The sequence below is a fragment of the Aplidium turbinatum genome, chromosome 1 (assembly GCF_918807975.1).
Source record: "Aplidium turbinatum chromosome 1, kaAplTurb1.1, whole genome shotgun sequence".
Lineage (NCBI taxonomy): Eukaryota > Metazoa > Chordata > Ascidiacea > Aplousobranchia > Polyclinidae > Aplidium > Aplidium turbinatum.
Window position 1 is genome coordinate 54,561,729 of NC_137472.1, and position 27,882 is coordinate 54,589,610.

At 38.4% G+C, this 27,882-nt stretch overlaps 2 protein-coding genes across 2 annotated transcripts; one reads left to right on the plus strand and one right to left on the minus strand.

Moving 5' to 3' along the window:
* Positions 1 to 6,003: 6,003 nt before the first annotated feature.
* LOC145772609 (REST corepressor 3-like) lies at positions 6,004 to 24,256 on the minus strand. The gene is made up of 12 exons (XM_082584471.1): positions 24,103 to 24,256; positions 19,670 to 19,732; positions 19,392 to 19,466; positions 13,273 to 13,404; positions 13,033 to 13,115; positions 12,584 to 12,699; positions 9,923 to 9,980; positions 9,781 to 9,847; positions 9,299 to 9,405; positions 8,565 to 8,688; positions 7,859 to 7,969; positions 6,004 to 6,590 (listed from the first exon to the last, which is right to left on the minus strand). The coding sequence occupies exons 1-12, from the start codon at positions 24,206 to 24,208 to the stop codon at positions 6,586 to 6,588; spliced, it is 1,047 nt and encodes a 348-aa protein (XP_082440597.1). The 5' UTR covers positions 24,209 to 24,256; the 3' UTR covers positions 6,004 to 6,585.
* A 2,032-nt stretch (positions 24,257 to 26,288) lies between these two features.
* On the plus strand, positions 26,289 to 27,631 carry LOC145777934 (complex I assembly factor TIMMDC1, mitochondrial-like). Its single transcript, XM_082589298.1, has one exon. The coding sequence runs from the start codon at positions 26,395 to 26,397 to the stop codon at positions 27,526 to 27,528; it is 1,134 nt and encodes a 377-aa protein (XP_082445424.1). The 5' UTR covers positions 26,289 to 26,394; the 3' UTR covers positions 27,529 to 27,631.
* Positions 27,632 to 27,882: the final 251 nt, after the last annotated feature.

Here is a 27,882-nt window from a genome sequence, read left to right on the forward strand (position 1 = left end):
TACTCAACACTCACTGGTGGGTTGTTTGCAACCATTATTTTTGAGAGATTTTATTCAATAAAAAGCAATAAATTGAAAACGAGAATCTTTGTCAAACGCATAGGCGCCGACTCCGGAGGGGCGGCGCCCCTCCGTGAATTTAGCTCGGGGTGGCTGCCCCCCCGCAAATTATTTTTAAAAAAATCCTAAAGCAAATGATTGTCAGTTCAAATTTGCGTTAGTTTGACCTTCATTGCGGATCGATCTCAATTAAAAGATCTACTTGTTGCAACAAGAGCGCTGCTCCTAAGATAACAAAAGAAACAGAAGTGCGGTAGCTGATAAACGCCAGCACGGTGTCGTTGAAGCATAGTAACAATGATTAAAAAACGTTTTTCTTGATTTCTTCCGCTTTGTTTTTTCTTGGGAGTGTCAATAACGAGGTGCAGTTTGCTCAGTTTAGTATCTACGCATATTAAGAGCTAAAGTTCAAAGTGACTAGGATATAATTCGAAGTAGCCTACAGGCCTCGAAATTCGTTTTTGTTGACGGCGGACAAACGTGTCCGGTATGAGCAGCTATCTCGGCGGACACACCAGTTTTAGCCGTCGATCGTCATGCTTAATCACTTTATCTTGATAATAATTCTTCGCCATTTCAGAACTATAACTACGGTTTTAGAAGGCTTTTTAAAAAATCAGTAAAGTCACTCTGAAAGGCTTTCATCAGACCAACGACTTGCACTTGAAGAGTCAAAGCGCCGTGTGGCTGGTCAATACGTCACACAACTGATTAACTTCCACCGAACGAGGTCGTGTGGCTTATTGCGTCACAATGTTCTGGGCAGGAGTCGGATAACTTCTACTACACTAACGCCACTATTTTCTGCTGTGCAAAGTTTCACAGGCTTTTTTCTTTAAGTTTATTTTTGCGTGTCATGTGAACGAAAGTGAATTTTCCTTGGGTCTTTTCTTTCTTACTGTAATACCAAAACTTAACAAATTTTGTTGCATCTTGCTGTAATAACCTACTCGCATAATCTAATTTAGTAACCAACCTTGCCGTATCATTATTACTCGGAGATCAAAGCCAGCCATTGTGACGCAAAACTTGAACTAAATTGCGCGTGATAAGTGATTAGCGTAGAAGTACCTGTACTCCTATCGATTCTTAGCGAAGAATTTACCTTTGTTACGCTGATTCAATGTCATCAATCCTTGAAGCAATGTAAAAATCGAAAGTTTTCCTTGAATGGAAGCTAAGGGATACAATATTCACATTTTCTAGATGCGCGCTGGAATGCGCTGGAAAATATTTTATTGCAATAATTATTCGTGCTATGCAATGACGATTTGTATCGCTAGTTCCTGTGTTATTTCTCAGCCGACAAATATGACCGATCTAGATGGTACTTCCCGCGGACATCACATGCTGTGACGGCAGACATGTCCGCCGTGAATTTTGAGGCCTGAGCCTACATTATAAAGCTTGGCGATATACAATGGCAGATAGACGCAAGCAAACATCAATGCTGATTAACAAACATCAGCATTTTGAATGTAAGGCTTACATTCAAAATGCACCAGTCCAATGCATGTCTTAAATGCTTACAGATGACATTGACAATAAGTTTTTGTGCTCAGTCTAAAAACGCAGCCAACATTCTTGACTAGTCCCAGATTGATTGATTGATTAAATCTTTATCCTCGGACTGGGAAAGTCCGAAGATTTTGTTTTGGAAATGCTCTCATAGCGCACCAAATTGGAAGTTTTTCAAAATTTTCTGGGGGAGGCCCCCCAGACCCCCCGCTGGAAGTGTTGCCTTCGGCAACACGCCTTCGGGCTTCGCCCGACGGTTACGCCCTTCGTGCCTACTACCTTGCTGCAGCATATTTCCAAGTTGCTTTCCCAACGGTTTAAGCCACCAAACGTCACTGATTAAAACATTGTATTATTCATCGTGAAGTTCTGGCTGTAAAACCGCTTAGTTCTGACAAGCAGAGAAAAACGGAACTAGAAATGGTTTGTTTGTTTATCTTTATCCTGCATTGCGGGAAAGCGGACTTGAGCGCTATGCATCGGTGTACGCCTTCCGACGTACACCTGACCCACGCTGCAGCCGACTGCAATGTCTGTTTCCGGTTGTCTACTCTACTTATGACTTCAATTTGGTACTACCCATTACTCGAAATCGATCACTGAGTAGAGGCAATTATCGTAAAGTTTCTTGCCCAGAGAAACAACAGCAAGTGCGGGTGGCTGGAGTCGAACATGCAGGCTTTCGACTGTGAGCCCAACGCGCTATCCACTCGCCATTGCTGCCGATTGTGTGAAAACAGTGAATTGTGATTGTGAAAACAGTGAATATAATTGTGAAAACAGTGAATTACATAAAATGTGGTGGTAAAGGCAAATCTGCAAGAGTTTTTCAAAAAGTATGTGAAGAAATGGAGTCAGATAATGTCACTCTTTTGCTGCATACAGAGGTGCGTTGGCTATCTCGTGGCAAAGTTTTGGCTCGGGTGTTCAAATTAAGACAGGAAATATCATTTTTTCTTGCAGAAAAAAATCATGAATATGCTACCAATTTTCTTGATCATGAATGGGTTTGCAAACTGGCATATCTGGCTTCAATATTCGATATGTTGTCCACACTCAACACCAGCCTTCAAGGGAAAAGATCAGATATATTTTCCCAAGTTGGCCATTTTGATGGCTTTAAAAGAAAAATTGACTGCTGGGCCAATAAAGTTTCAAAAAATGATTATTCTCCTTTTCGGTTTTTGAATGAATTTCTAAGTGAGGACTCCGAAGTTGAAGATACAGCTGAAATAAAGGAATTATAGTGTTGGAGCATTTGAAGCTATTGAGGAAAAATTTCAACCGCTACTTTCCTGAAGAAGAATCTGAGATTTTCCGTTTGCGAAAGTGGGTGGTTAATCCTTTCGTTTTCCCTTGCCAACAACATGAAGAACTCCTGGATATCTGCAATGATATTCATTTGGAGGAAATCTTTGAAAAAAACGGAAAGGAATATTTTTGGATTTTTCTGTACAAAGAAGGGACAGAAATTTCAAAGGAAGCATTGAAACTATTGTGTCAATTTCCAAATACCTATTTGTGTGAAACAGCATTTTCTGCTTTAACAACAATTAAGAACAAAAACAGAAGTTGCTTGAAGGGTGTCGATATGTATATGAGAATTGCATTAAGCAACGTTGAACCACGATTTAAGAAGATTATAAAAGATAAGCTACAACAACAGAGTCATTAAGTGTCTGACTTTATAACTTTTGTAATAACTGTCTATATTTTGAAATGTCTAATTATTTTTTGAAGTGTAACAGTGTAATAACGAAATATTTAATTTTCTGACCAAGCAATTCGTAATTTGTAATTTTTTTTTAGTGGGGTTCCGTGACAAACGCGAAAGTACATGAGGGGTTCCGTGTTGACAAAAAGGTTGAAGAGCACTGATGTAAGCAATCAGTCGGCTAGAAAGTTTGCCCCACCGGCAATTTTCAAAACCCGGCGCCTATGGCCAAACATATATACAGTATTTCAAATAAAACCAAGAGGAAAAAACGTGAACTCAAACAAACTTTTGTTTGACCTCGCTGAAGGCTAATCACTAATTTTTCAAAGACGTTTAATTGAAGCTGCGTTCTTTGAAGTTTGCGACTTCTGTGTTTCAATATCCTAACTATATAAACGCGTTTTTTTGTTTCGAAACACAGTAAAATTCTACACCAAAACCGACCAAAACCTTTTGAAGTCATTGCAACACACCAAAGCGGTGTTCCAAGACTAAGGTTTACAAAAATATTTTTTTCGGGGTAGGCTAGTTCAGTTTGGTTGGTTTTGAATCTTTAGCGTCAGACTTACAAAGCCTTCATAGGTTATTCCTGGTAGTTTCGCCTACTTGTAGAGGCTTTTGACGCAGGGCCGGTTACCAAGATTGGCAATGAAATTTTCAATTGTTGAAGTCTCTGTTGTTGAAAAGGAGCGATCTTCCTGGCGTCAGCACTACCTGAATACTCACTATAGAACAGCGAGCATTGTGTTTCGCTAACCATACCGGTGTAGCCTCCACACAAGCCATCAAGACTTTTCCAAAAACATGTGTTTCTCGGCAGTCGAGTGTAGCAGGAACTCAGCGATAGACACGTGTTTCGCCTATTAGTACCGCACTACTAGTTCCTGCTCCATAGTTCTCAACCGCTGCACTTGTCAGTCAATTGAATTCTTACCTTTGTGGAAAGAAAACAAGAAACCAACTGTCGCCAAGAATATGCACTGTTGAAAAGGAGCGATCTTCCTGGCGTCAACACTACCTGACTACTCACTATAGAACAGCGAGCATTGTGTTTCGCTGACCATACCGGTGTAGCCTCCACACTAGCCATCAAGACTTTTCAAAAAACATGTTTCTCGGCAGTCTCTGTTGCCGGGGAATTATTCCACCCATTAAAGTAAAGTAAAGGGGGTCCCATACTTGATTCAAGTGTCGGGTATGAGAAGATAAGGTTCTCATTGTACTAAGCCTTCGGCACTAAGGAGAGTAGGGTGGCCAGTTCCTTTCTCTCGGCCGCCTTTACTTCAGCAACTACGCCCACCCAATTTATTACACCCTGGGTAGAGGTGAGCGGTGTTTTCAACAACCAGCTGAAGCCGGGAGTCGAACCAGGTTTGCATAATTGGAAAGCCAACTCCTTATCCGTTGCGCCATCCCACCGCCACCCATTAGATGCCGCTAAATGGAGAGCAATCTTTAGAATGCGCTGCTCAACTGCACACTCTGAGAGTCGAACCAGCGCAGCTTGATCTTGAAGCTTCTTCGTTCTCGAAGTCACGCGTTAACCAACTGAACTATCGGGGCAGATGTCATGGCCGTAAAAAGGGCCGTAAGCATTTCTCTCCAGAGCAGCCTACTGTTTATAAATGAGAGAAATCAAAGGCTATAGTCGAAGGGGCGCCATTCCGCAATCGACGGCGTGCCTTAAGTGTCTTGCCAGACTCAAGCGGTGGCCTCACGAAGGTCGAACTATGGTTCTCACCAATCAATCAATCATTTTATTTTTCGTCATTAACGCGTCGGCTATGCAGCCAATTTCAGGGTAGGCCTACCTCAAATTAATGAGGTCTCAACAAGGTTTGACATTTTATAGATCAACCTTGCAACGTGTCAGTTTTATTGTTTGTAGTGCAGACTGGCTCTATTTCTGCCAAGTCTTATCCTCAGCTGCGAACGACCTTCTTGAACGAAGTGCGACTCGTCATTAAACGGTTAGCGAGGTTACGACTCGAAGTAAAGAGCTACAACTGTCACTGCAATAGAACAAATGCTCTGTGGTATGAAAGAAAGTGTCGGTGTAGGTCAACTCCAATATAGGCAGGCATAAGTAAAATATAAAAGTTTGGCCGAAATGAACTATAAAGTGTCGATATGGACGGATTCTGCTTTGTAACACTTTTGCGGAATTGAGTTGTCAGAAGAGTCGATCTATGGGATATGAAGAAAGTAGCATCTGAATAGTCTTAAAAATGTTAATAGGGTTATCGTACTGTTACTGTATTGTTGATTGCGGAAACCCTCACCCTACAACTGAGGAAGTACCCTTTAATTTCGCATCACTTATCAGACCAGGGCACCGAAATTGGCGTAAATAAATTTCCGCTGAAATAAGATTTCAAGTCGAAGAAGCTTTATTTAAACAGTTTTTCACCCTGAATAAATCGTGGAAGAATCTGGCTCAAGGCACCTACAAGCAATGTTCTTCCGAACCTTGTTCTGAGTTTTGCTGCAAGATGACAGTGAAACAACGTACAAAACTAAGTTGAAGGAACATTACAAATAAGCAAAAGCAAAACAAGCGTTTCTGTATCGAAATGAAATATTTTTGTTTCAAACAGTCCTAACGTTTGTACTAATTAGCCAGTATAAAATTGATTCTGATCCAAAATTCGAGGCCGAGCTACTATGCATGTCCTGTCATGAAACACTGCACATAAAAATCAAACGTGTAATAACAGAAGTTGTAATGTATTTCTTTCGCGGTACATTGATTTGAGAAATCTCAAGTGTCGTGATGCTCGCTAAAGATAAGTAAAACCTTTGAAAATCATTGTGATATGTGAGTTGTTGAGTAACAATACTTCCAAAGTTGTATTTATAGGACATTTATCTCAAAAAAGTTTCACCAGTCAAATCAGTTCTTTTTTATTTGATAGTCAAACTAACGGAGTACAATTTTAGTTCATCGAGTTGCCATAACATCCGTCCAACAAAAACTATAAAATTCACTGATCACTAATAGCGTAAATCATTTATACAATACATGTGTGTTTTGAACGATTTCACTGCAGTCACAGTTTAGGTTACAAGTAGGCTACAGGAGGCTGGTATAGTTTTTGTAAGTCCCACTAATTGCTAATATTAAGGGCAAATGAATTTGAAAACTGCACGTAACACGAAAACGCTCATTGTTATCTGGTCCGTCCCGTTGATAGAAAGCAGAAAAGGCAATCATTTCAAATCACTTTGGCAGCATGTTCCATGCTTGTGAAGCTGTCGCGCAGGTCGAAACCCTGGAGGTTTTTCAGCATTTATTCTGCAAATAAAATAAACTAGTAAATCAGACTGCATGCCGACAACGTCAAGTATTACATCAATAATATGTTCATTAGGCCCAGCCTTGTTTAGCTGAATACATAGCTAAACACCCTGGCCAACACGAATTGTCAAGGGTGGACAATTTATGCAGTCATAATTCACGTCCATAGACTTCTTGAAAATTCCGATTTTGAACAAAACAAATTCATTTGAGTCCATAACAGTTTCCACATTTTTGACGGTGTAATTTTTATTCAGGATGAGCAAGTTTCAACAACATCGTCTTTTAACAGAAAGTCGCCAAAATATATGCTTTCTGTCACTTCTGTGAGCTGCATCTTCGAAGTCTTTCATATGCTGTTTTAGGTTGTCAAAAATTTGCAAGGTAACATCCTGCTAGAAGCATGCATAATTGCATATCAACTTCCATATACGTGACTTCAAGGCAAGCCGTATGAAATTCAAAACTTTTTCTTGAATATGTCTCTATAGTAGCCATAGAGCACTTTGTCCGCAAAGTTTGGATGTTGCTTCAAGAACAGCTGATACAGGTCAGATATACATAAGCTTGACTCAACACATTTTCTTCATTCATTTTGACCACATCGGCTTTCCCAGCATAAAAACTTGCGATATGATTGAATACACATTGATAAACACGTTATCATCCATACGACAGTGGTTATCACGTTTACTGCGTCCATCCATGATGGTATCTTTGAAATTCAAAACTTTTGACTTAAGCCTTGATGCCATACAGAGCCATAAATGAAGCTTTATGTAATCTTAATGTATGTAATCTTATGTAATGTAATCTTAATTATCTTAAATTATTATCTTAATTAATCTTAATTATCTTATTATATGTAATCTGTAATGTATGTAATCTATATGTAATCTTAATGAAGCTTTATGAAGCTATTGTATCGTGGTTGGGAAAATTACGTCATACGAGTGGCCAGATGAGCTTGAGACTAAATCATAGTCCGTCCATCAGCACCAATGTATCCTACGCTAAGCCTAACACTAGAATAAGGGATAAAAGGATGAACCCTCGGCTTGTTCAAACACTACAGTGTAAGCATACTGTACTTTTTAGAGTATTTCGAATCCACGAATTGTGACAGAACTGGTTCTCGAACCAAGGCTTTCTCATTATGACTATTGGCCCTAAAGCAAATGTTATTGATAACGTACTTTTTGCATCCAAATTTGGTAAACTATTTAAAAGTAGGCTATGCAATGAAAAACTAACAAAATCTTTACCTGCATCAACAGTTTCTTGCTTGGTGGTAACATGAGCCTTAACCTGCGTGCTAGTTTTCGTTTCAAGCACATCAGAAATGGCGTCAAAATCTTCCCCGAATTCTTTTAAACCTACACGTCAAAGATACATTCAACGGAGGCCAAACAAGCGATTTCATGTCAGTCAAAAAACGTTGCTCTATGTTGTGCGTCAAAGCAAAACGAAAGTTTTCACCCTCACTTTTGGCAAAACATAAAGCAAAATTTTTTGACTTTCGTTTTGCTTCGACGCACCACTTCTTCGTCTTGACCAGTATATTTATGACATTTTGTGAAATGGTACAAGGTTTACGGAACCAATGGTAAATGTGCGTGATTATTCTCAGAATGTATAAAATGAAGTTTCATCTACACTGCCAAATTTGGCGTATTTATGAGGCAAAGAGAAATAATTAGGATTGGGTGGGACCTAAAATTCAACTTGGCAATAAATTTTTGAAGGGCTTTATTTTCATTGTTTCATTTACTATTGGCTGACTTTCAGTATTTTGATGTTTTAAACTGTTTACTTTCTGTTCTCATTTATCAAAGAATGGGGTAAAGAGATGGATTAGGCTCTTAAGTTTCTCCGGTTTTTACTCTGACATGTCATAGGTCCCAGGCAAAGAGAAACTAAACACAGTTGATTTGTTAATGAAGCAACAACAACGCGGTTGGCTTGCTATACCTTCCGCAAGGAGCAATTTCTCTTCATCACTCCATTCCTCAGTCTCGTTCATTGGTTTCGACGCGTGTGGCGGGGCGCTCGTTTCTTCCAATAGTCTTCCACAAATTTGCTTTTCCGCTTGAACCTTTTGGTGGAATGCCAAAGTTTATCACCAGAACAAAGAAACAGCTACTTTGTTGGAAAATCTATTCTTCAAGCAACGGAAAATCAATTTTCTCAAAAATAAGAGCTATGTTGCCCAAAGCAACTGCTCTGCAAAGATCAGAAAGAAATCGTCAGCAGAAAGATCGTCAGTTTGGTGGTAGAGTAGTGGGTGCAATTGCCTCAACTTTTGAAAAGTTTGGGTTCGATTTCTGGCCGGGTCACACACAAAAAATTTCATAACGACATTGATGATGTTCTTTATCATAGGACTGGCCACATCACCAATGAAATGTAAAACTGAATATCCTATCATTTCGCTCCTCGGTCCCATATCATTTGTTCCGAGTAAACTTAGAGCGATATGAATCCGTAGCGACATTACGAGCAGTCGAAAGTTTATTGATCCGACAGATACACGCAATGACGCTTTGGAGAATGGCTCATCAACAACTGAACACCAAAAAGTGAGAAAGGTTGCTCGAAAAAAATTGTCACTAAAAGGTTCACACAAAAAAGGTATAAAGGAGTTCTGGTAACGAGTCATATTGATAGACTAAGTTAGTAAAGATAAATAAACGAAAATTTCTGACCTGACGCTTCAGCTCAATCAAGCCGTCATCCAACGCAGCAAGATGACCTTCAGACCCATCAGGATGAGAAGCCAATGCATTAATGTCGTCAGTGGACAAGTGGATTCCTACGTGTAAATGTATACATGTTCGTGAAAGTATTCCTAGCAATGTAACAATGTCGTGAAGCTTCAAGGGTCAAACCTCAGTGTATATTTTCAAACCCTTCGCAGTACTTTATAAATGTTTTTCATGCCAAGCAAGTACATTGACATGAATATATTAAAGTGTTTTAACGCATACTTAATTAAGTTCTGCGTGGCTTTTAAAACTGCCGTATGCTTTTTTACAGTTACTTTGCCATTATGACATCATGCTTGATGAAAACAAAACTTCCACAGTATGCACGTCTGGCTGCATTGAAGTTTGATACGTTTTTGCATAAAAGCACGTTTTTTTTTATAAGGTTGTGGTTTCTACAAAAAAGATTGTAAACACAATACCTTTGGGTAGTTTGTGCTTGATTTCCAATTCTTGGTCGACAACCTGCACTTTTGACGGAGGATGCTCCTGCGGAGTATTAAGTTTTGAGGCAAATTTGAAGAAACGCAAACATAAATAATTAAATATAGCACAGTTTCTTACCTTTTGAAGGGCGACAGAGCCAAATCCACCATCCCCATCATCGACGAGATAGTCATCGCTGCAGGTTATCAAAAACAAAACATATGAATTTAAAAAAACATCGTAAAAAATAACTGAAGTTTTCAAGACAATGAAAATGTGTAGTAAGGCCTACAGTTCATGTTGAAGTCAGAGCTATAGGAGTCAGAGGGATTTTGGCGTGTCCGGAGTCGGCCAGTTAGAAACCGAGGAATCGGAATTGTATATTTTTTGTCCGGCTTCACAGCTCTGGTTGCAGTTCTCATATTTTTACAAAGTACAAAATTATTGCCAATAGTTAGTCATATGTTTTTGGGCAGCCGATTGTAGCACCGAATAGACAGCGATAGACACGTGTTTCGCCTATGAGGCTGGGCTCATCAGTATCGCACCGTATGTGTTGAACTGTTTTATTCGCAAGAGTACAAACAAACATAGCCAGGTCGAAGACTTTAAGAAACCGGCCTGCCCGCGGCGGCGGGGAGCGGCGTGATTTATGGGGTGACGATGCACCCGGAGGGTTAAGTCCACCAGCTTAGGTCGCGAGGGCCAGGCTGGGGAGTCGAGGTACCTGTGGAGGGAGAGTGTGGATCGAAACACTATATGGCCCGTCCGCAAATTTAGAATGGCGGAGCGGGCCAGGGAGACAGGCTCTTTCTGCATAGCCCAGAATGAAGCCCTGCGACGGACCGGGCGACCCGTCGCGTGTGGACGCTGGAACCGGCAGTAATTGACCGCCGGGCAGCGCCCACGTCTCCTTCACGCGTCCTCGCGCAGGTACTTTGACTCTTATACCCGGTCTGCCAGTAGGCAGAGCGGATAAAATTTGGGGTCTCCCACGAGGAAGAGAGTCGAACCATTTAAGGATAATTTGGCTCTCGTGGCAGACGAATATTCAATAAAAATGTGGAGCAGAGGCTCGATGAATCAATATACTGTAATAAAAAAAAAAGATATGTAATTAATACTCACTGGAGAAGAGTAAGCTTTCATTCGGCGAGCACGGATGTGCACTGGCCAGACGTTGAGGCAGGTTCGCCCAGCTGGGTCGGGGAGGCTAGCGATCGAAACCAGAGGCACTGATAGGCTACATTATCGGTAAAAATAGAAAATTGGGGTAGAAGTTTTGAGGCTGCATCGAGTTGATCAGGGGATCGTGTTGATCAATGCATTGAAAGCGGAGAGATGTTGATCCGAGCGGGCAAGAACAGCGTTACAAGGCGAAAGCAGCGTATGACAGTTCGAAACAATTGAATGATTAGTACATAGAGAATCTAGTGATGATTGAAATTGCTTAATTGCTATTAAACCAGTCTCAAGTCACAATGTACATGAGGTATTTTATTTCCTTCCTTTTTACTTTAGAATGATTGTTTTTGAAGAGACTGGAGTATCATATAAAAGAAATGGCGCAGGTTTATAGAAATAAGGTGATGTCATAAGGTGATCAATTTTAAGCCAATATTGTTATAAGGTTATAACGTCTAAACGGTTTGCTGTCTTGCGCGCTCGGATACTTACTGCAACGTTATTAGGGAATAAGTTTCTGATCACTGATGTCGTCTTTTCTATGACGTAGCCCCTCCACAAGTGAGCCCGGCGTTCCAAGCTTTCCAGACGCGGAAGGATCCTTCGATTGAGAGGGAAGCCACTTTTCTAGCCACCTCTGCTACCCCACGAGAAGGAACGCCCAAGGCCGTCAGAGCTCGAGAGCTCGTCGGGGCATAGCTCCCAAGGGAGCTTACGACAAACGGAAGTGACAGGACGTCCCTGCAAGGGCGCTTCCTGTCTTCCTTTATGTTGACACATAACTCGCCGTACTTGTCGTGTTTCCTGTCGGCGGCTTTTCGAAGAGAATCCGCGCCGTTGTCGAACGGACATGTGACGTCACATACGACCGTGACACCATCAGGGCGTTGCAAGACGATGTCAGGACGCAGATCGGCACCGCCCGCTTCCACGTGCTGTGGAACCGTACTATCTATGGAAAGCCCGGGTTGCCATTCGGCAGGCACGTGCCCCACGATCTCCCTCAATACTGAATTGTGTCGTTTCGTGACGACAGTCATCACGGTAGGGCAGTGATTCAATATGTGGGGGAGAGTCTCTTCCGCTTTCCCACACGCACGACACATGGAAGGTAGGTAACGGCGGCCATGGCTTGGTTTTGATTCAAGTGGCGTAATCGACCACCGCTTTACCAGTCAGTTTAACTCTTCTCTTTGTGGAAAGAAAAGAGCCAACAAAACCAGCAGGTGCCAGGGGTAGGACATGTGAAGAAGGGGTGTTCTTCTCGGCCATCAGCACAAGGCTGATCACTCGCTAGTACAGCGAGCAGCAGTAACGCTTCGCTAACCATAACGGTGTAGCTTCGTTTATTGGAGGTCTTAATGGCTAGCGTGGAAGCTACACCGTTATGGTTAGCGAAGCGTTACTGCTGCTCGCTGTACTAGCGAGTGATCAGCCTTGTGCTGATGGCCGGGAAGAACATCCCTTCTTCACAGTTAGTCATATGTAGAATAGAACTGTTACAAAAAAAAATTATTGAGAAGTTTCCTACCGGTGGTCTTATACAACTTGATATAAAAGATCCGTTAAATAAAAGAGTGTTAAAATTGATAAAATGGATTTTAACATTCGCACCTGTCGTTAGCGTGCCGACGCTTGGATGCCTGCTTGTCCATCAAAGATGTTTTCATCCGCGTCTTCTTCCAAGTGTAATAATGTTTCACTAATTGGCAGATGTCTTTATCTGGTATCTGTTAGTAATACAGTCAAACTAAATTTAGTGTTGGTTTAGAGCAGTGGCTTCAATGATTGGCTCCACGGCTTTAGGAAAATACTAAAACTCACATACTTTGGAGTCATTGTCATACGCATCATTGCCGATGTGGCCTTGACCAATTAGATCCTCGATATTTCAGAATACTTTACAAAATCAGAGCATGGTACAAACATATGAAAAACGTACATGTATTTATACAAGATAACAACAAAAGAATAAGAATAATAATATTCAAACACGGTAATAATGTTAAAATTGTGGATGCACTATAATGCGCAAACGACAATGCGTATAACAAACATCGTACCAGTTGTTGGATTTTTCGAAAATTTTTTCCATGGAAAGTATAAGCCTGTTCAAATAACACTCTGTCTTCCATTGACCAATCATCTAACAAAAATAAAACAAAGTGATAAAAGTTAATTTTTAATTCCATTTGAAATGAATTAAATGTTGAAGATCCCTGGAGAAAGTGTACAGCGGAACATCTTGAAGAAAAGAGCCATTTTTTTAAAAGTTTGGTTTCACTGAATGTTTCAATTAATACCTGGCATGGGAGTGAAATTTTGCATGTCACTTAATGACTTCTTGGTGTCGTGCTTGTGCCAAAACAGCATCCCCAGAGCTTGCTCAGCGTTGTATGAATGTTTTTCTTTTGCTATTTGACAAAAGTTGTCCACTACAAAATCACAAACATATGAAGTTAGTATGTACATGGTTTGTGACAAATTTTTTTTAATACTTTTAGAGATATACTGTACAATAATAATACATAGTTACTTAAATACTTAATCCTGTCATTCAACTATCAAACAAACTTACAACTTAAAAGTTTAACAAAACTGTATAATAAAGAGTCATAAACAATTCTACATTTCAAAAAATCTTAAATCAAAAGAGTTACATACTATTCAAAAACAAAAAGATAAAGCAGTTTCATTGCAAAGACCAAAAATTACATGGATTGAACAATGAACATGCTAGGTAGAGATGTACCGATATATCGGTATCGGCATCGGTATCGGTGATATCGGCCATTTTTTGAGTATCGGTATCGGCATCGGCAAATTTTGGCCGATACTAAACATGCAAAAAAGGGCGTTTGCTGCGGATTTTCTACAGAAGCAAAGATATAGATTTTTTGAAGTATCAAACGTCACATTGATGTAGAAAAATAACAACTTGTTCAAATTTTGATATCTCACACTCCCATGACTTCTCATGCGCGCACGTATTGGCATTGTTTGCTTACAGTGATTCTTTCACTCAAACAAAACGTTTTGTTTCAGCAGTGTTGCGTTGTTTGATTTTTAAGTGGTGAAGGAGACTCAATTTCTCCAATATTTATCATTAGTGTTTATTTTTGGCAGTGACTATTTGACCGGCGCCGGTCTTCGAATCTGAAACACTATTTGACCGGTCATGACGTCACTATATAGGCTTTTTTTTCTCTTTCAAAGCAAAAGACGAGAAGAGTGCCCATATAAGTTCTAAATTCAACACCTATGTTCAACTGATTCTGTGGCGCGTAGGATCCGTATCGGGCTGGTGCTCCAGAGGGAATGAGTTCGATACTACGCTGAAGCATTTTTTTTTTAATTTTTAACTAAATTTTTACCCAAAGTGACTCAATCATTAGGCTTCTGCATTTTTGTGGTCAATTTTTAATTTGAGTAGCTTACAACCCAATTTTTTATGTCTTTTCAAATATGAGTAATAAAGTTAGAGTTTTTTTAATTTTCTATAATTTAAGAATTTCTCTGGATAATTTTCCGTTTGTCATAAGAGGATGTGACCGTGTTTGCCGAACGACGCAAAAATGTAATGCGTCGTTCAGCAAGCACGGTCACATCCTCTTATGACGAACGGAAAATAACCCAGAAAAATTCTCAAATTCCAGAAAATTAAAAACTCTAACTTTATTACTCAAAGTTGAAAAGACATAAAAAATTGGGCTGTAGGCTACTCAAATTAAAAATTAACCACAAAAATGCAGCAGCCTAACAATTGAGTCATTTCCGGTCAAAATTTAGTTAAAAATTAAAAATAAAAGAACGCTTCAGCGTAGTATCGAACTTATTCCCTCTGGAGCACCAGCCGGAGACTTATCCTACGCGCCACCGAATCAGTTGAACATAACTGCCGAATTTAGAACTTATATAGGCACTCTTCTCGTCTTGCTTTGAAAGAGAAAAAGAAAAAATGCCTATGTAGACAGTGACGTCATGACCGGTCAAATAGTGTTTCCAATTCAAAGACCGGCGCCGGTCAAATAGCTACTGCCTTTATTTTTTACTCTCAGCAGAGGATAAACCCAGGCCAAGACTACCCAGGTAGCAAAAATGTATAATTTTGCATCGTTTTTACGTTGCTAAACGTTTAAAAAACCCATGTAACTTGGTTGTTTTTAGTAAGCTGGTTCTATCAGTTTATGATTTAATTTCCACCTTTCGTTGTAATAAACTCACCAAGCTTAAACAATGTCATGGCAGAGCAAGTAGGCTCAAAATGAAAGCAATGGGACTACGAATCCTCACTAAACTAATCAATAAATGGTCTTGTTGCGCCTAAGATGAGAAGTTGAGAACCTCATTGTGAAGAAAGGAGCGTTCTTCCCGCCATCAGCACAAGGCTGAGCACTCACTAGTACACTGAGCAGTTGCGATTCGCTAACCATAAAGGTGTAGCTTCCACGCTAGCCATTTAGACCATCCAATCAACTACTGTATATGTTTCTCGGCTGCCGTTTTGTAGCAAGAATTGACATCGACAAGAATTGAAATGGCTAGTGTGGAAGCTACACCATTGTGGTTAACTAGCGAATCGCAACTACTCGCTGTACTAGTGAGTGCTCAGTAGGGTGTACCATTTTGCAAAAAGTTTTTAGAAATTATTGCGGCTATGTATTACGGGTTTCCACTTTTCTTAAAAAGTATTTTGGTAGAGTTTCAGAATTTTCCCGCCAAAACTGTGGTTCTGCCGCCATTTTTTCAAAATGGCGGCCAGATGAGATATTATGAAAATCTGCAGCCTTAAACTGGCGTAATGTGATCATATAATATGTCGATTACGGGGTTTTTGGGGTCGCAGATCACGAATCTGAAGTCAAAAACACTCTACGACAACAATTTTGCAAAGTGAAATTTTACCACTTGAAATTTATGGTGAAATTTTGCAGACATGGACACAACCTGACCAAGAATACCTCACCCCAGAATGAGCATTCCTGAAATATTGTCAAACTGTTGAAATAACAACACGATTCATTTACAAACAAATTGAGTTAATCACTCTCAAACACGATCCATCGCTGTTTCTTCTGCATGCTATTCCTTATGCTTCAGTCCTGATTGATTTCAATTCCCAGTATTTCATCAACACAATAGCCTATCAGAGTTATGCAAACACTCAATTTACTGAATTTTTGACGAATTTCTTTAACAATTGAGTTTGGCTAAGGTAGCTTTTTTGTAATTTGAGAACTGTTCTCTGTGCCTTTGCACGACAAGCAAGAGAGCTTGCCGGTGGCTTTCGTCAGAACACCTGTCAATAAAATGAGTGATTAGCTTAATCCCGCGTTCCACAATATCGTTGACCATCCTTACCTTCAAAACGAATTTGCTTAGTTTAGTTTCTTATAATCACTGAAATTTTTCCATTCTGATACTGGCATATTGTTGCCACTCTTGACCAATAAGTTCCAAATTGCTTTCCCAATTGTTGCCTCCAGCAATGTAGCCTACAAGTACCTTGCCACTTCCCTGAATTGACGGCAGTCGTATCAAATACCTACCATCAATGACACTTTTCTCTCTCCAGTCTTCCACCAATTTTATAACGGCCTGTTCCTGGGATGATCTGGTGCCGTCTGGTATCTCATGCACTCCCAGAAGCTTTTATTTCTGCATTACCTTCATCATCAAAACTAACGCCAGATACATATACACAGCACTGTTCTGATGAAACATTTCCTCTCATTTTCAGAATCTTACCGGCCCAGTGAATTATTGCCAAATCAGGGGCCTGGAACTTATCTCTGATAATTAATTTGGGAATGAGAGGACCTATAGTCTTATTAGCCAGTCTATGAGCTGTTGTGACTGATATTAGTATCTTCGACTTGTATGCCGGATGCTTGAGCCACATAGCGAACATTGTTCTTTGCCGATAGCTCATCCAAGTCGATCAGATGTTGAAGGTATAGGCTAGGCGACATAATACCAATTTTCTTTTCCATTCAAGAGTTTTCCAGTTGTCACTGTCACTTTCTGTTTCTTCATCTGTACTTAAGTCCAACTTCACGGTTTTCAGATTGTCAGCAACATCCTCTTTCTGTTTCCTTTCACCAGCTGCACTGTGTCGTTTTTTTCTAGCTCAGTCCCGTCTCTTCTACAGAGCATCTCTGCCCAATGCACAACCTACAGTACTTGATCTCTCTGGAGCTAATTTTTCAGATGTATCAAATCTGTCTCCCAGTCAATAATACCGGAATGCATGAGAATTGATCGCGAAGTAGTCTTACATAAATTCAGAGGATCCTTGAGCTTTTCTTCCATATCACGCAAACGTTTTTTTAATGAATCACTATTATTCCTCTTACGCCTAGAATCAAGTTCTAGTTGATACCAAGTTTCATACAAATTCTTCAGATGCCGGTCTAGTATCCGCATTTTTAACAATAACCTTTCACGATTACTTCTCTGTTCCAGATTGTTTCTCGTTTTTCTTACCAAATACCTAACCCACGCCAAAATGATGTTTCCATACCAGGGGAATTTCCTCCCTTGCTATCACGATGGATTGGTTGATCGTTCTGTGACTTTCGTCTCTGAGGAACAGCAGCCTAGCAAGAACGTCAGAGCTTTTAGGAAGCTTTGGAACACCTAGTCTTTCGCTAGTGTTCCCAATGAGGAAGACCTTTTTTTTTGGTTTTTGTGCCAGTGAGCGATGTGCTTCACCGGCCGTCTCATTCAGTGGCATTACTGATCTGAACCTTGTAACTTGCGTACGATCACTAGCTACTATTCGAGTCACTGAGCTAATGATGATCTTCATCGTGTAGAAGTAAAGCATTTACCCAGTTGGGAGAGTTCACTTCGGCTTTTCGAACTTTTTGGTCTGCCGTGGGGTACTCTGTTGCCGTCCATCAGTTAATAAGCAGGTAGATTAGTAACTAAGTACAGGCTATAAGCTATACTGTGGACTAGTCAGTAGATTTTCATCGGATGTGAAAGTACACGAGAAAGTACATGTTAAATTTTCCCTCATACTGATTGATATATTCACACCGACTAGAAAAGTTTATGCATAGCCTACATGCATTTCAAGGTTAAAATGACAATAAGATGCTCTTTTCATGTAAATCTGCAGTCCAAAACAGTGTGGTCACATCTATATGTCAAAATTCACTTTGCAAAATTGTTGCCGTAGAGTGTTTTTAACTCCAAATTCGAGTTCTGCGACCCCAAAAACTTCGTAATCGACATATTATATGATCACATTACGCCAGTTTAAGGCTGTAGACTTTCATAATATCTTATCTGGACGCCATTTTTTCAAAATGACGGCAGAACCACAGTTTTGGCGGGAAAATTCTGAAACTCTACCAAAATACTTTTTAACAAAAGTGGAAACCCGTACTACATAGCCGCAATAATTTTTAAAAACTTTTTGCAAAATGGTACACCCTAGTGCTCAGCCTTGTGCTGATGGCGGGAAGAACCGGAGAATGGCCCGTTTTGGTGAGTCCGATTCGGTGAGTCCGATCCCTTAACGGGGGATTTTTTCAATTTTTTTTTTAATTATCGGGTACCGTAGCCTAACTATCATTGCCGTTTTAGGGTTTGGGGTTAGGATTAGGGGTTGGAGGTTAGGAACTCACCGAATCGGACTCACCGAATAGTAGCAGACCCGGGAAGAACGCTCCTTTCTTCACAATGAGGTTCTCATCTTAGGCGCAACAAGACCATTTATTGATTAGTTTAGTGAGGATTCGTAGTCCCATTGTTTAAGCTTGATGAGTTTATTACAACAAATAGTGGAAATTAAATCACAAACTGATAAAACCAGCTTACTAAAATCAGCCAAGTTACACAGGTTTTTTAAACGTTTAGCAACGTAAAAACGAAGCAAAGTTATACATTTTTGCTAAAGCTTTTCAACCAAACAACAAGCGCCCTTGCCCCTTAGGTTGCACATTACTTGTCGAATAGTTTTTGTAAGTGTACGCAAATCACTTGGTTTACATTTTACATCTTATTATCAATTATGATAGCTTATTTGGAGAGTTTGCCCAAACACTTTATTAATTTTTCAGAAACCAAAATTATGATGTAATGTTTCTACCCTTATACCCCAGTCCTCAATTACGGTGGACTTTCATTACTAAAACCTTGATATAATTCTTTGCAAATACCAAAATTGCTTCTTTTTGTAACACCAAAGTATCGGCCAAAATATCGGTATCAGTATCGGTATCGGCCTAAAAAAGTGATATCGGTATCGGGATCGGTATCGGCCAAACTATTGGTATCGGTACATCTCTAATGCTAGGCTATGAAAAGGAAAGTAAAAACTAAAACAAGTGGCATATTTGTTATCATAATCTTGTGTTCCATGTGAAATTGCTTTTCATTGAATATATACTTTCTTAAACTATTTACATACATTCTTCATCAGAAATCCCATCACTGGGTGACCAAATCAGCATTCCATCTTTAGAATGAGACGATTTTGTTGAATCTAATAAATATGCAGCCACGTCTAGTGAATTGAATTGTGAATGTTAAACAACAGCAAAACTAACATATATACTTAGTCTCATCAATCATCACTCAATGCAAATCAAAATTAAACACATCAATTGTTATTACAAGTATATATGGTATTAATATTTTTTTCATACTTTTTTGTTGTATGTTGTAGCAACCACAATGAAATTATACCTGCATTGTCTTGCCACGGTTGGACTTTAGCTTGATACATTTCTCCAACTCTCATACGCACCTCTAAAAAACAACACAAAAAATACAAACTTCTGGTGAAAATTACATAATTGCTTAATAAAAATTTTAAATTTACAATACAAGAAGTTCAGAAGAACCTATTTCATGTAACCATGATTTTTAAATTTATAACTATTCAAAAGGTACTAGATTGAATACAAAATAGAGTAGGCCTATATATAATATTTTTTTGTACAACTAGCAATATATATATCAAGCTACATCACAATAATGTATATATACAGTAATACACTGTTTTTGTATTGCCTTGGTACTAGGGTGTAACGCTCCGACCAACTTACTTGTTGGCTAGTTATTGTGGTTTGCGAAATGACCTAACTTGATCAATGGAAAAAAAAATTTGGAAAAAAAATATTGTTTAAGCAGGCCACGCTCCCCGTTTTTGTTGCGAAATCCCCATTACCCCACAATTTGCTATATCTCGTATTCTGGTGGAGATAGAGAGCTGCTTTTGCCACCAAAAGATGCAGAATACCAAAGTTTCTATCCGACTTATGAACATGCTACAGCCCTAAAACCTTTACTTCTTTCTATAATTGAGAAAAACTGTTTTGAGAGTAAAATCTGTCATTTTTGAAGCAAAATGCTTGTATTTCAGATCTTGGCTTGCACGATTGTCATTCAGTCATTAAAAACATAACCTTTATAAATCAAACTTGTAAGCTGTATAAGAACAGTGATGTTTTATTCAATAATGAGGCAGGAAACAATCAACACAAAACTATACAATACATGCTAGACCAGTGGTTCTCAACCGGGGGTCCGCGAAAGTTTTCGAGTTTTCAGCATGATTGATAAATTACGAAATTTAAAAATTGTTTGTGCTTTGTTTATGTATCATATTAGCTTACAGTGATTCTCAAACTGTAAGTTGCAACCCACTGGTGCGTCGTTTAAAATTGCAAAGAACATTGCACAAAGGTTTGATTTTTTAACTAAAAAATATCATATAAATGACTTAAACCTTTTAATAAAGCAATGTTGGCTATGTTCAACTTAATTCTTTTGAGACAGCAGATTGTTGATCAATGATTAACTTGGAAATGCAACTCACATATTTTGCAATGACTGTGATTATAACGAATTAATATTGATTACAAATGAAAAAAGAGAGAAATTCTTTGTAACGGTCACAAGTATTCTATTAACTTTTAATAAAATTTATAGAAAAACATCCTCAGCATATAGATTACTGATGTTTGATCCTGTGTGCCAACAAATTATAGCTCATAAGTCATAACATAATTTCATCAATCGTCAAGTGCGTTGCGAATTCAGCAAATTCTTCTCAGTGTGTTCCTTCGAAACTTATATAACATATGATTCCATAAGGAGACGCGATATACCAAAATTTCAAATAGAAATTGTTAGGGGTCTGCGACTGCTTCGAAGGCACCAAAAGGGGTCCCACCAAGACAAAAAGGTTGAGAACCACTGTGCTGGACAAAGTACATTGTCCTGTTAATTTCTCATTGCGAATAGTATGCATTGTTAATGTAACTCTTTGTCTTTATGTCAACATCACTTGTGTCACGAATTTTTTGCTATTAATTGTTTCCTTCATGTGGCCTATCAATCGATCACAAGAAGTATTGTTGTTTCGAAACACTTCCTAATCATCCTTACTCCCTGGTGTCAGATATAGTGAAAATGCAGAAGTTGCATCCATAAATGCGGCCAGCGGACGGTTTGACCGCAACAGAGCTTTGGTGTCTGCTTTATTTGCTGTTGAAATCCTAGATACATCAATGTTGGCATGCAGTGCACCCAACACAGCTGTCTTTGGGTTCAGCCATTTCTCACTGTGGTCAATGAAGCATTTCTTCGCTGGCTCAGAAGCATTACATGCTTTCATGAAGCTTCTCATTTTTAAGACAACTGATGAACCTTGTACGGCACTGGGATGCAAGTCTTTTGTCTGTTAATTTACAAACATTAGAACTCACAAGGTGTGATGATGTTGAAGCAATTTCCTCTTCACTGCCACTCATACACTCAAATTCACTGGATGATGACTTTGGCATTTCCTCTTCAAAAGATGTCTCTAATTCATCACTGTTACCAGTAAGATCAAAATCATCACTAGCGTGTTTATGGCAAGTTCTGAGAGTTCTGTTTTGTATTTGCTTCAAATGTATTTGCTTCAGACAGCCACATCAACACCACCAATCACCATGTTACGTTCTGAGCGCTGATCTAAAAGAAGTCTTAGCTCTTTTGGATGAACTCTTGAAGACATTGGACAAGAGCAAATAACCTTTGTTCTCCAATGGTCTGTGCACTGTGCAGGGACGAAATGGCCTGTTTCGGCTAGTCCGATTCGGCTAGTCTAGTATATACATTTAAGTAATGCTGAAAGAGTTTCTATCACAGACATATTGCTGAGTATATTTTGATGTGATATTTAACACCAGCAGTTTTAAAACCTGAGGTAATTACTTAACCAGCTTAAAAAGCATTATTTTGGTGACCTGGGGAAAATTCATTATTCGACTTCTTACATCTTTGTAATCAATTTTGAGATAAACATCATAAAATTTTGTATACCAGTGCACAGTGCTGTATATTGGTGAAGGAAACTTGTAAAATTATACTGATTCAATTCTGTGAAAAAGTTTGAGAACAACAATACTGTCTTCTGTTCAATGACTGTACTAGTTACACAGTTGTGAGTTTGAATAAAGGCTATCTGTAATGGCTGAATGACATTCATCTAAGCCATGACCTGAAATACAAGCATTTGGTTACAAAAGATGCAAATTTTACTGTCAAAAACAGTTTTTCTCAATTATAGAAAAAAACTAAAGGGTTTAGGGCTATGGTACATTCATAAATTGGATATAAACTTTTGTATTCTGCATCTTTTGGTGGCAAAATTAGCTCTCTACCTCCATCGTGGGATGAAATATAGCAAATAGTGGGGTTGTTGGGGTTTCGCCACAAAAATGGGGAGCGTGGCCTGCTTAAATGATTTTTTTTTTTTTTAATTTTTTCCCCCTTGATCAAGTTAGGTAATTTTGCAAACCACAATAACTAGCCAGTAGCAATTTGTAAAAAAAGTGTGTAAAGTGTTACACCCTACTTGGTACGTTGTTACTTTTGTGTGTCTCATGTTCTTATCTACTCACACTGATATTGCATGGCTATTTACTTTTGCATGTGTATCACTGTTGAGTGTTGACTTCAATATTGTTATTATCTTTATTAGTTTGTTAAAGAATGAATAAGCTTTACAACATCTCATATATTATTATTATATATATTAATATTATTATATTTAGTTATGATAAGATAAACAAAATACATGTCATCTTAGCTTCAAACCACATAGATAGAAATAGGAAAAATGTTATGGTAAAATCAGGGATATCTAGAACATTAGAACAACTAGATATCCAGATATCTATATATTCAGATATCATACTTGTTCTAGATATCCCTGGGTAAAATTAACCTGGCCACCACCCTCCCTACCAAAAAAGTGCATCTATATTTACAAGGGTGCCGGAACGGTTTTTTACTGGGAGGGGGCAGGATTATGAAAAAAGGGCACTGTTGTTGTTGAAAGGCCAATTTTTTTTAAAGTTTCAAGATAAGATATAGCAATAATGATCATCCATCAGCTCATCATCGAGTAATGATACAAGTGTCCAGTACGGTATACAAAGAACAGGCATGGTCGGGCATCATGCTATGTTGATGTAGACTAATTACCTACCGTGATACAGAATTTTGTGTCGCAAATATTATTTTGAGGCAGAAATGAAAGATTATAATTAGGCTAAAAGATAATAGCTGAAATTGTTACATCGTATTAAGGGCCCCATAATTAATTATTATATTACAATTACCCTTAAAAGGGCCCAATTACCCTCCATCCACAGAAAAACTGAGGGCAGGGGGCATCTGCCCCTCTTGCCCCTCCCCCCCCCCGCTTCCGGCGCCCCAGTATGTTTATCAGGATTTTTGCAATGAAGAATGTTTAAGTGGTGTTCATCAAAATCAGCAAGCATCAGTGTACAATCTGATGTAAAACTAAGGCAGGATCTTGGAAAAATAAAGTTTAGGTTTATATCAAAAACAATCTGATGAAAAATGTCAATAAATTAAAAAGTTGAAAACATTTAATGACAAAGATTATGTTGGATAATTTAATGGGTTTTATTTTTACCAATGATTTTGTAACTATGTAAAAAAATTCCCTTTAATCCTGCAGCAACATGGTATGTAAAGAAGAAATCGCATACAAAGGTCAAAAATATACACTATTAAATGTTCATTTGTTGAAAACAGAAACTACGGATGCCTAGTTTCTCGTCCAGAATCGCAGTGCAAACCAACACAAAACTTACGCGGTTCTTCGTCACTGCTGCTGTCGCTGGCATAGTTTTCTTCTTGAAAACCGTTAGAACCTTTGTTCCATATGGTGGGCGCTGCTTGATGATTTCTTATTGACATTTCCAACGATTTTGAATCTAACTTGAATTAAACCGAAAGCCTGAAACCAAGCCTACAAAAACAAAAAGAACGTAACGTCGAGGTTTCAATAGTCTTTTCACAGTCTCGTCTGGAACGAAGTAGTCGTTTAAAACAAAACGAAAATACTCCTCACATCCCAAACAGCAAAAATAGTCTTTCATTCCACAACTTGTCGCTGCAGTCAGAACGGCTGAAACCTTTCGTAGCATGCTGCATGACCAGCGCATAATTTGGTTTTAAAACGGTAATTTGGTCAAAACTCAAAACACTGTTTGTAGACAAAGTTGCCAGGTATATTACAGAATCTAACATCATCGCTGAAAATAGCAAATATCGGTTTGGCTACTGCGTAACAACAACACGTCAGTACGTCACCAATTACAAATATTTTTAGCAAATTTTAATTAATAGACAAACATTTTAGCTTGATGACTTTAAATGGGTGCCATTAATACGAGTCCATTTAGATAACGAAATATTTAACTTTGTTGACCTTGAAAAGAAAGTGGGAATTTAACGTTGTTTAGCAGCCAAATAAAGTGGTCTACAACTCTACAATGTCTACTGAATTGTTTGAACCACAAAATGTTGCTGTTTGACTTACTGTAATACTTTTATACAGTGACTACATTTAGTTATCACAGTTTGAAAGCAGTTTTTGTGTCATAATCCATGCTAGTGAATGTACACTACAGAATATTAATTTATTGAAACAGGTCTTAGTTGAAAATTTTATAGCATTTGGCAACACTTTATAGACTTAAATAAAGTTGCCAGATAAAACAAAAGTGAAATGCACTAGAAAAAAATTATAAAAATTAAAAGTTTAAAAAACGTTAAATTGAAAAATATTGAGATATTTGATTTTTTTTAAATGTAACACATAATTTATAAACAAATATGAACATAGATTTCCCCAATAAAAATTTACTTTTTCCAAATATTCTTTGACCTGGCAATTTTTTTATGTCATGCTTTCTGGTTTCCAGAATCCAAATTGCATACAAGATACAATGAGCCAACTGTCAATGTTGCCTTGGTTCTTTGGGTGGTTCTCTTGTGTTTGTTGAATGGCATCAAAATCTCTGTAATGATCTGCCTTGGTTTTTGTGGATTTCTGATTGCTTTCTGAATTATTTTTACAAACTATTACAATACCGGAGAATGGGTGTTTTATTTGAATAAAAAAATTTATTACATGGGATGTTTTCATAATACAAAATACTTTCATACCCTATTTAATATTTTTTATCAAATTATGAAATAGTATAAAATTTATTTCATGTTTTACCAATTCAAATTGAGATTTATAATCCATGAAACATTGATCTTGATGCGTTAGTAGATTGACATTCTTACTTACGTACGGTAGTTGTTGGATCATCTTGACGGTTTGCTTAATCATTACTATTAGCTTATCACATTTCAGCTGGTACTAATGTTTTATAAGGAGTGGCTTCAACTTTTCTGTTTAGATAGTAACCATAGCTTCTGAAAACTATGTTAAAATAAATTTTCGAATAAAACGGTTGTTTTATTTGAGTTTGTGTTATGGCCATTGTGTAATATTTGCATTGTTCATTTTTTCCTAAGATTAACTTAGCCACAAGTAACTTTTGCTTACTTGTTACTATTCATTGAATCTTTATCCTCAGACTAGGAAAGCTTCTTGAAGAGCTTAATCCTGGCAGTTTTGCATACTTGTAGAATGTAGAGGCTTTGAATCACTGACACAGGCCCAGTCACCGAGATTGACAGAGTGACGTTTCCGATTGCTGAAGTCATTGTTGCCGGGGAATTATTCCATCCATTAGGTGCCGCTGAATGGAGAGCAGTCCTTCATGTGCGTTGCTCAAGCGCACATCCCAGAGAATCAAACCAGCGTCGCTTGATCATAAAGCTTCTTCGCTCCAGAAGTCATGAGATAACTAACTGAGCTATCGGGGCTGACTAACATCATCATCTTCAAGTTTGTTTTTTTTTCTTGTTGAGGGTTGGAGGCAATAAAGCACCAAGTTTCTCTGTATAACAGTCTATTGTGTTTTTTTTAAAGATTGAATCGAATGGTATGGATGATGTACATAGGACTTTTATGTTACGTTTGTAAATCAAAACCAGTACCACCATTTCTCATGGTGAAATACTAGCACAGCTTCTGTTGAAAAATGGATAGTAGTTTGATGCGCAATTATCGATTTAGCATAAACGACTTCACCACCGATCAAATTAATCATTTAATGGGAACTTGCTTAAAACTCGGTGGAAACAAAGTTTGCAAGAAAAAGTTAAAAGAAGCTATAGTCGAACAAAGACAAGAAAAATCAAGATATTATACGTTTGTAGGAAATAAAAGAATTGAACGGCACGCTAATCAACTAGCAATTGGATGGATGAAGAAATTACACATTCCTGACAAGTGGGTAACAAAAGTTGAAAAGTTGTCAGATAAAAGCATTCAGTGTAAATTTAAACCATACATTCTGTGGGAGCCTCCAGAATCTGAACAGTCTATGATATTACGAAATTTTTCCCGACTTGAAGCTTTGGCAGGGCTACAGCCAGGATCGCTGGAGTTAACAGGATTTGACCGATTGAAGCGTTCATTTTTTCCCAAGTACTTTGTGCCCAACTATTCATACTATGAGGATTCCCATGTGTATAATTTAAGTAAACTGTTGAACTACACTTTCGGACCTGCAACTTTCATGGGATTGATCTTAGCCATAGGTTATGGCAAAAGATTTGTATCTGACTTTGACAGAACAAGTGGTACCAGTATGTATGAACGAAAACAAGATGCCCACAGAGCAAGGCACAATGCCTTTTTTAAAGGATATTTTCGTTATACGTTTAGGTGGGGTTGGAGAATTGCTTTTCTTATTGGATCTGGTACTCTTATTAGCCAATCTTTATGTATTTATACGCTAAAAGATTGTACGAGTCACTATGTTTTTGGAATAACTGCACCATTTTGCTTGTATAAGTGGACAAGAGGGCCAAAAGGCATGTTAATAACTGGGACAGTCGGAACTTTATTTTTCGGTATACCTCTGGGCTTTGTACTGGGGACTTTAGGTGTCAATCCAAGACCAATTATTTATAGCGGTAGAGTTCAACCTGAGTTGAGTTCTCCCCATCATTGGTACAACTGGACAGAGAAGCAAAAAGAAATGAGCATCATTCGTTTAAATCTTCTTAAGAGTGAACTTTATAAAGTTTACCAACATCAAGGTCAACTTGAAAATCCTCATGTATATGATACTTTATTTAGCCCTATACCTGTTACGCCAGATAAATGATGTGATTCGTTTAGTTTTTGTCGCTTTTCATCGTCATTCTTTTGCGTGTGGTTTGCGATTGACCGTTTTATATTTATTGTGAACATCAATAGATCATTGAAAATCTCAAGATGACTGGGAAGGTTTTATCAAATGCACTGGGATCTTTAGTCTTGGTCAAAATCTAAACGAGGTTATTCGCTTTGAACAGAGAGTCGGGTATTTTTGGCTGTCATAACAAGAGCTTAGCGTGTATTTCGAGAGCAAAAAGAATTATTCTTTTGGTTAATTAAAAGGAATGGGAAAACGTTGCGCCAATGAACGGTTCTACTTTTCCCCACCTCTGGGTGTCGCCTTCAGAGAACACCCCGTCAG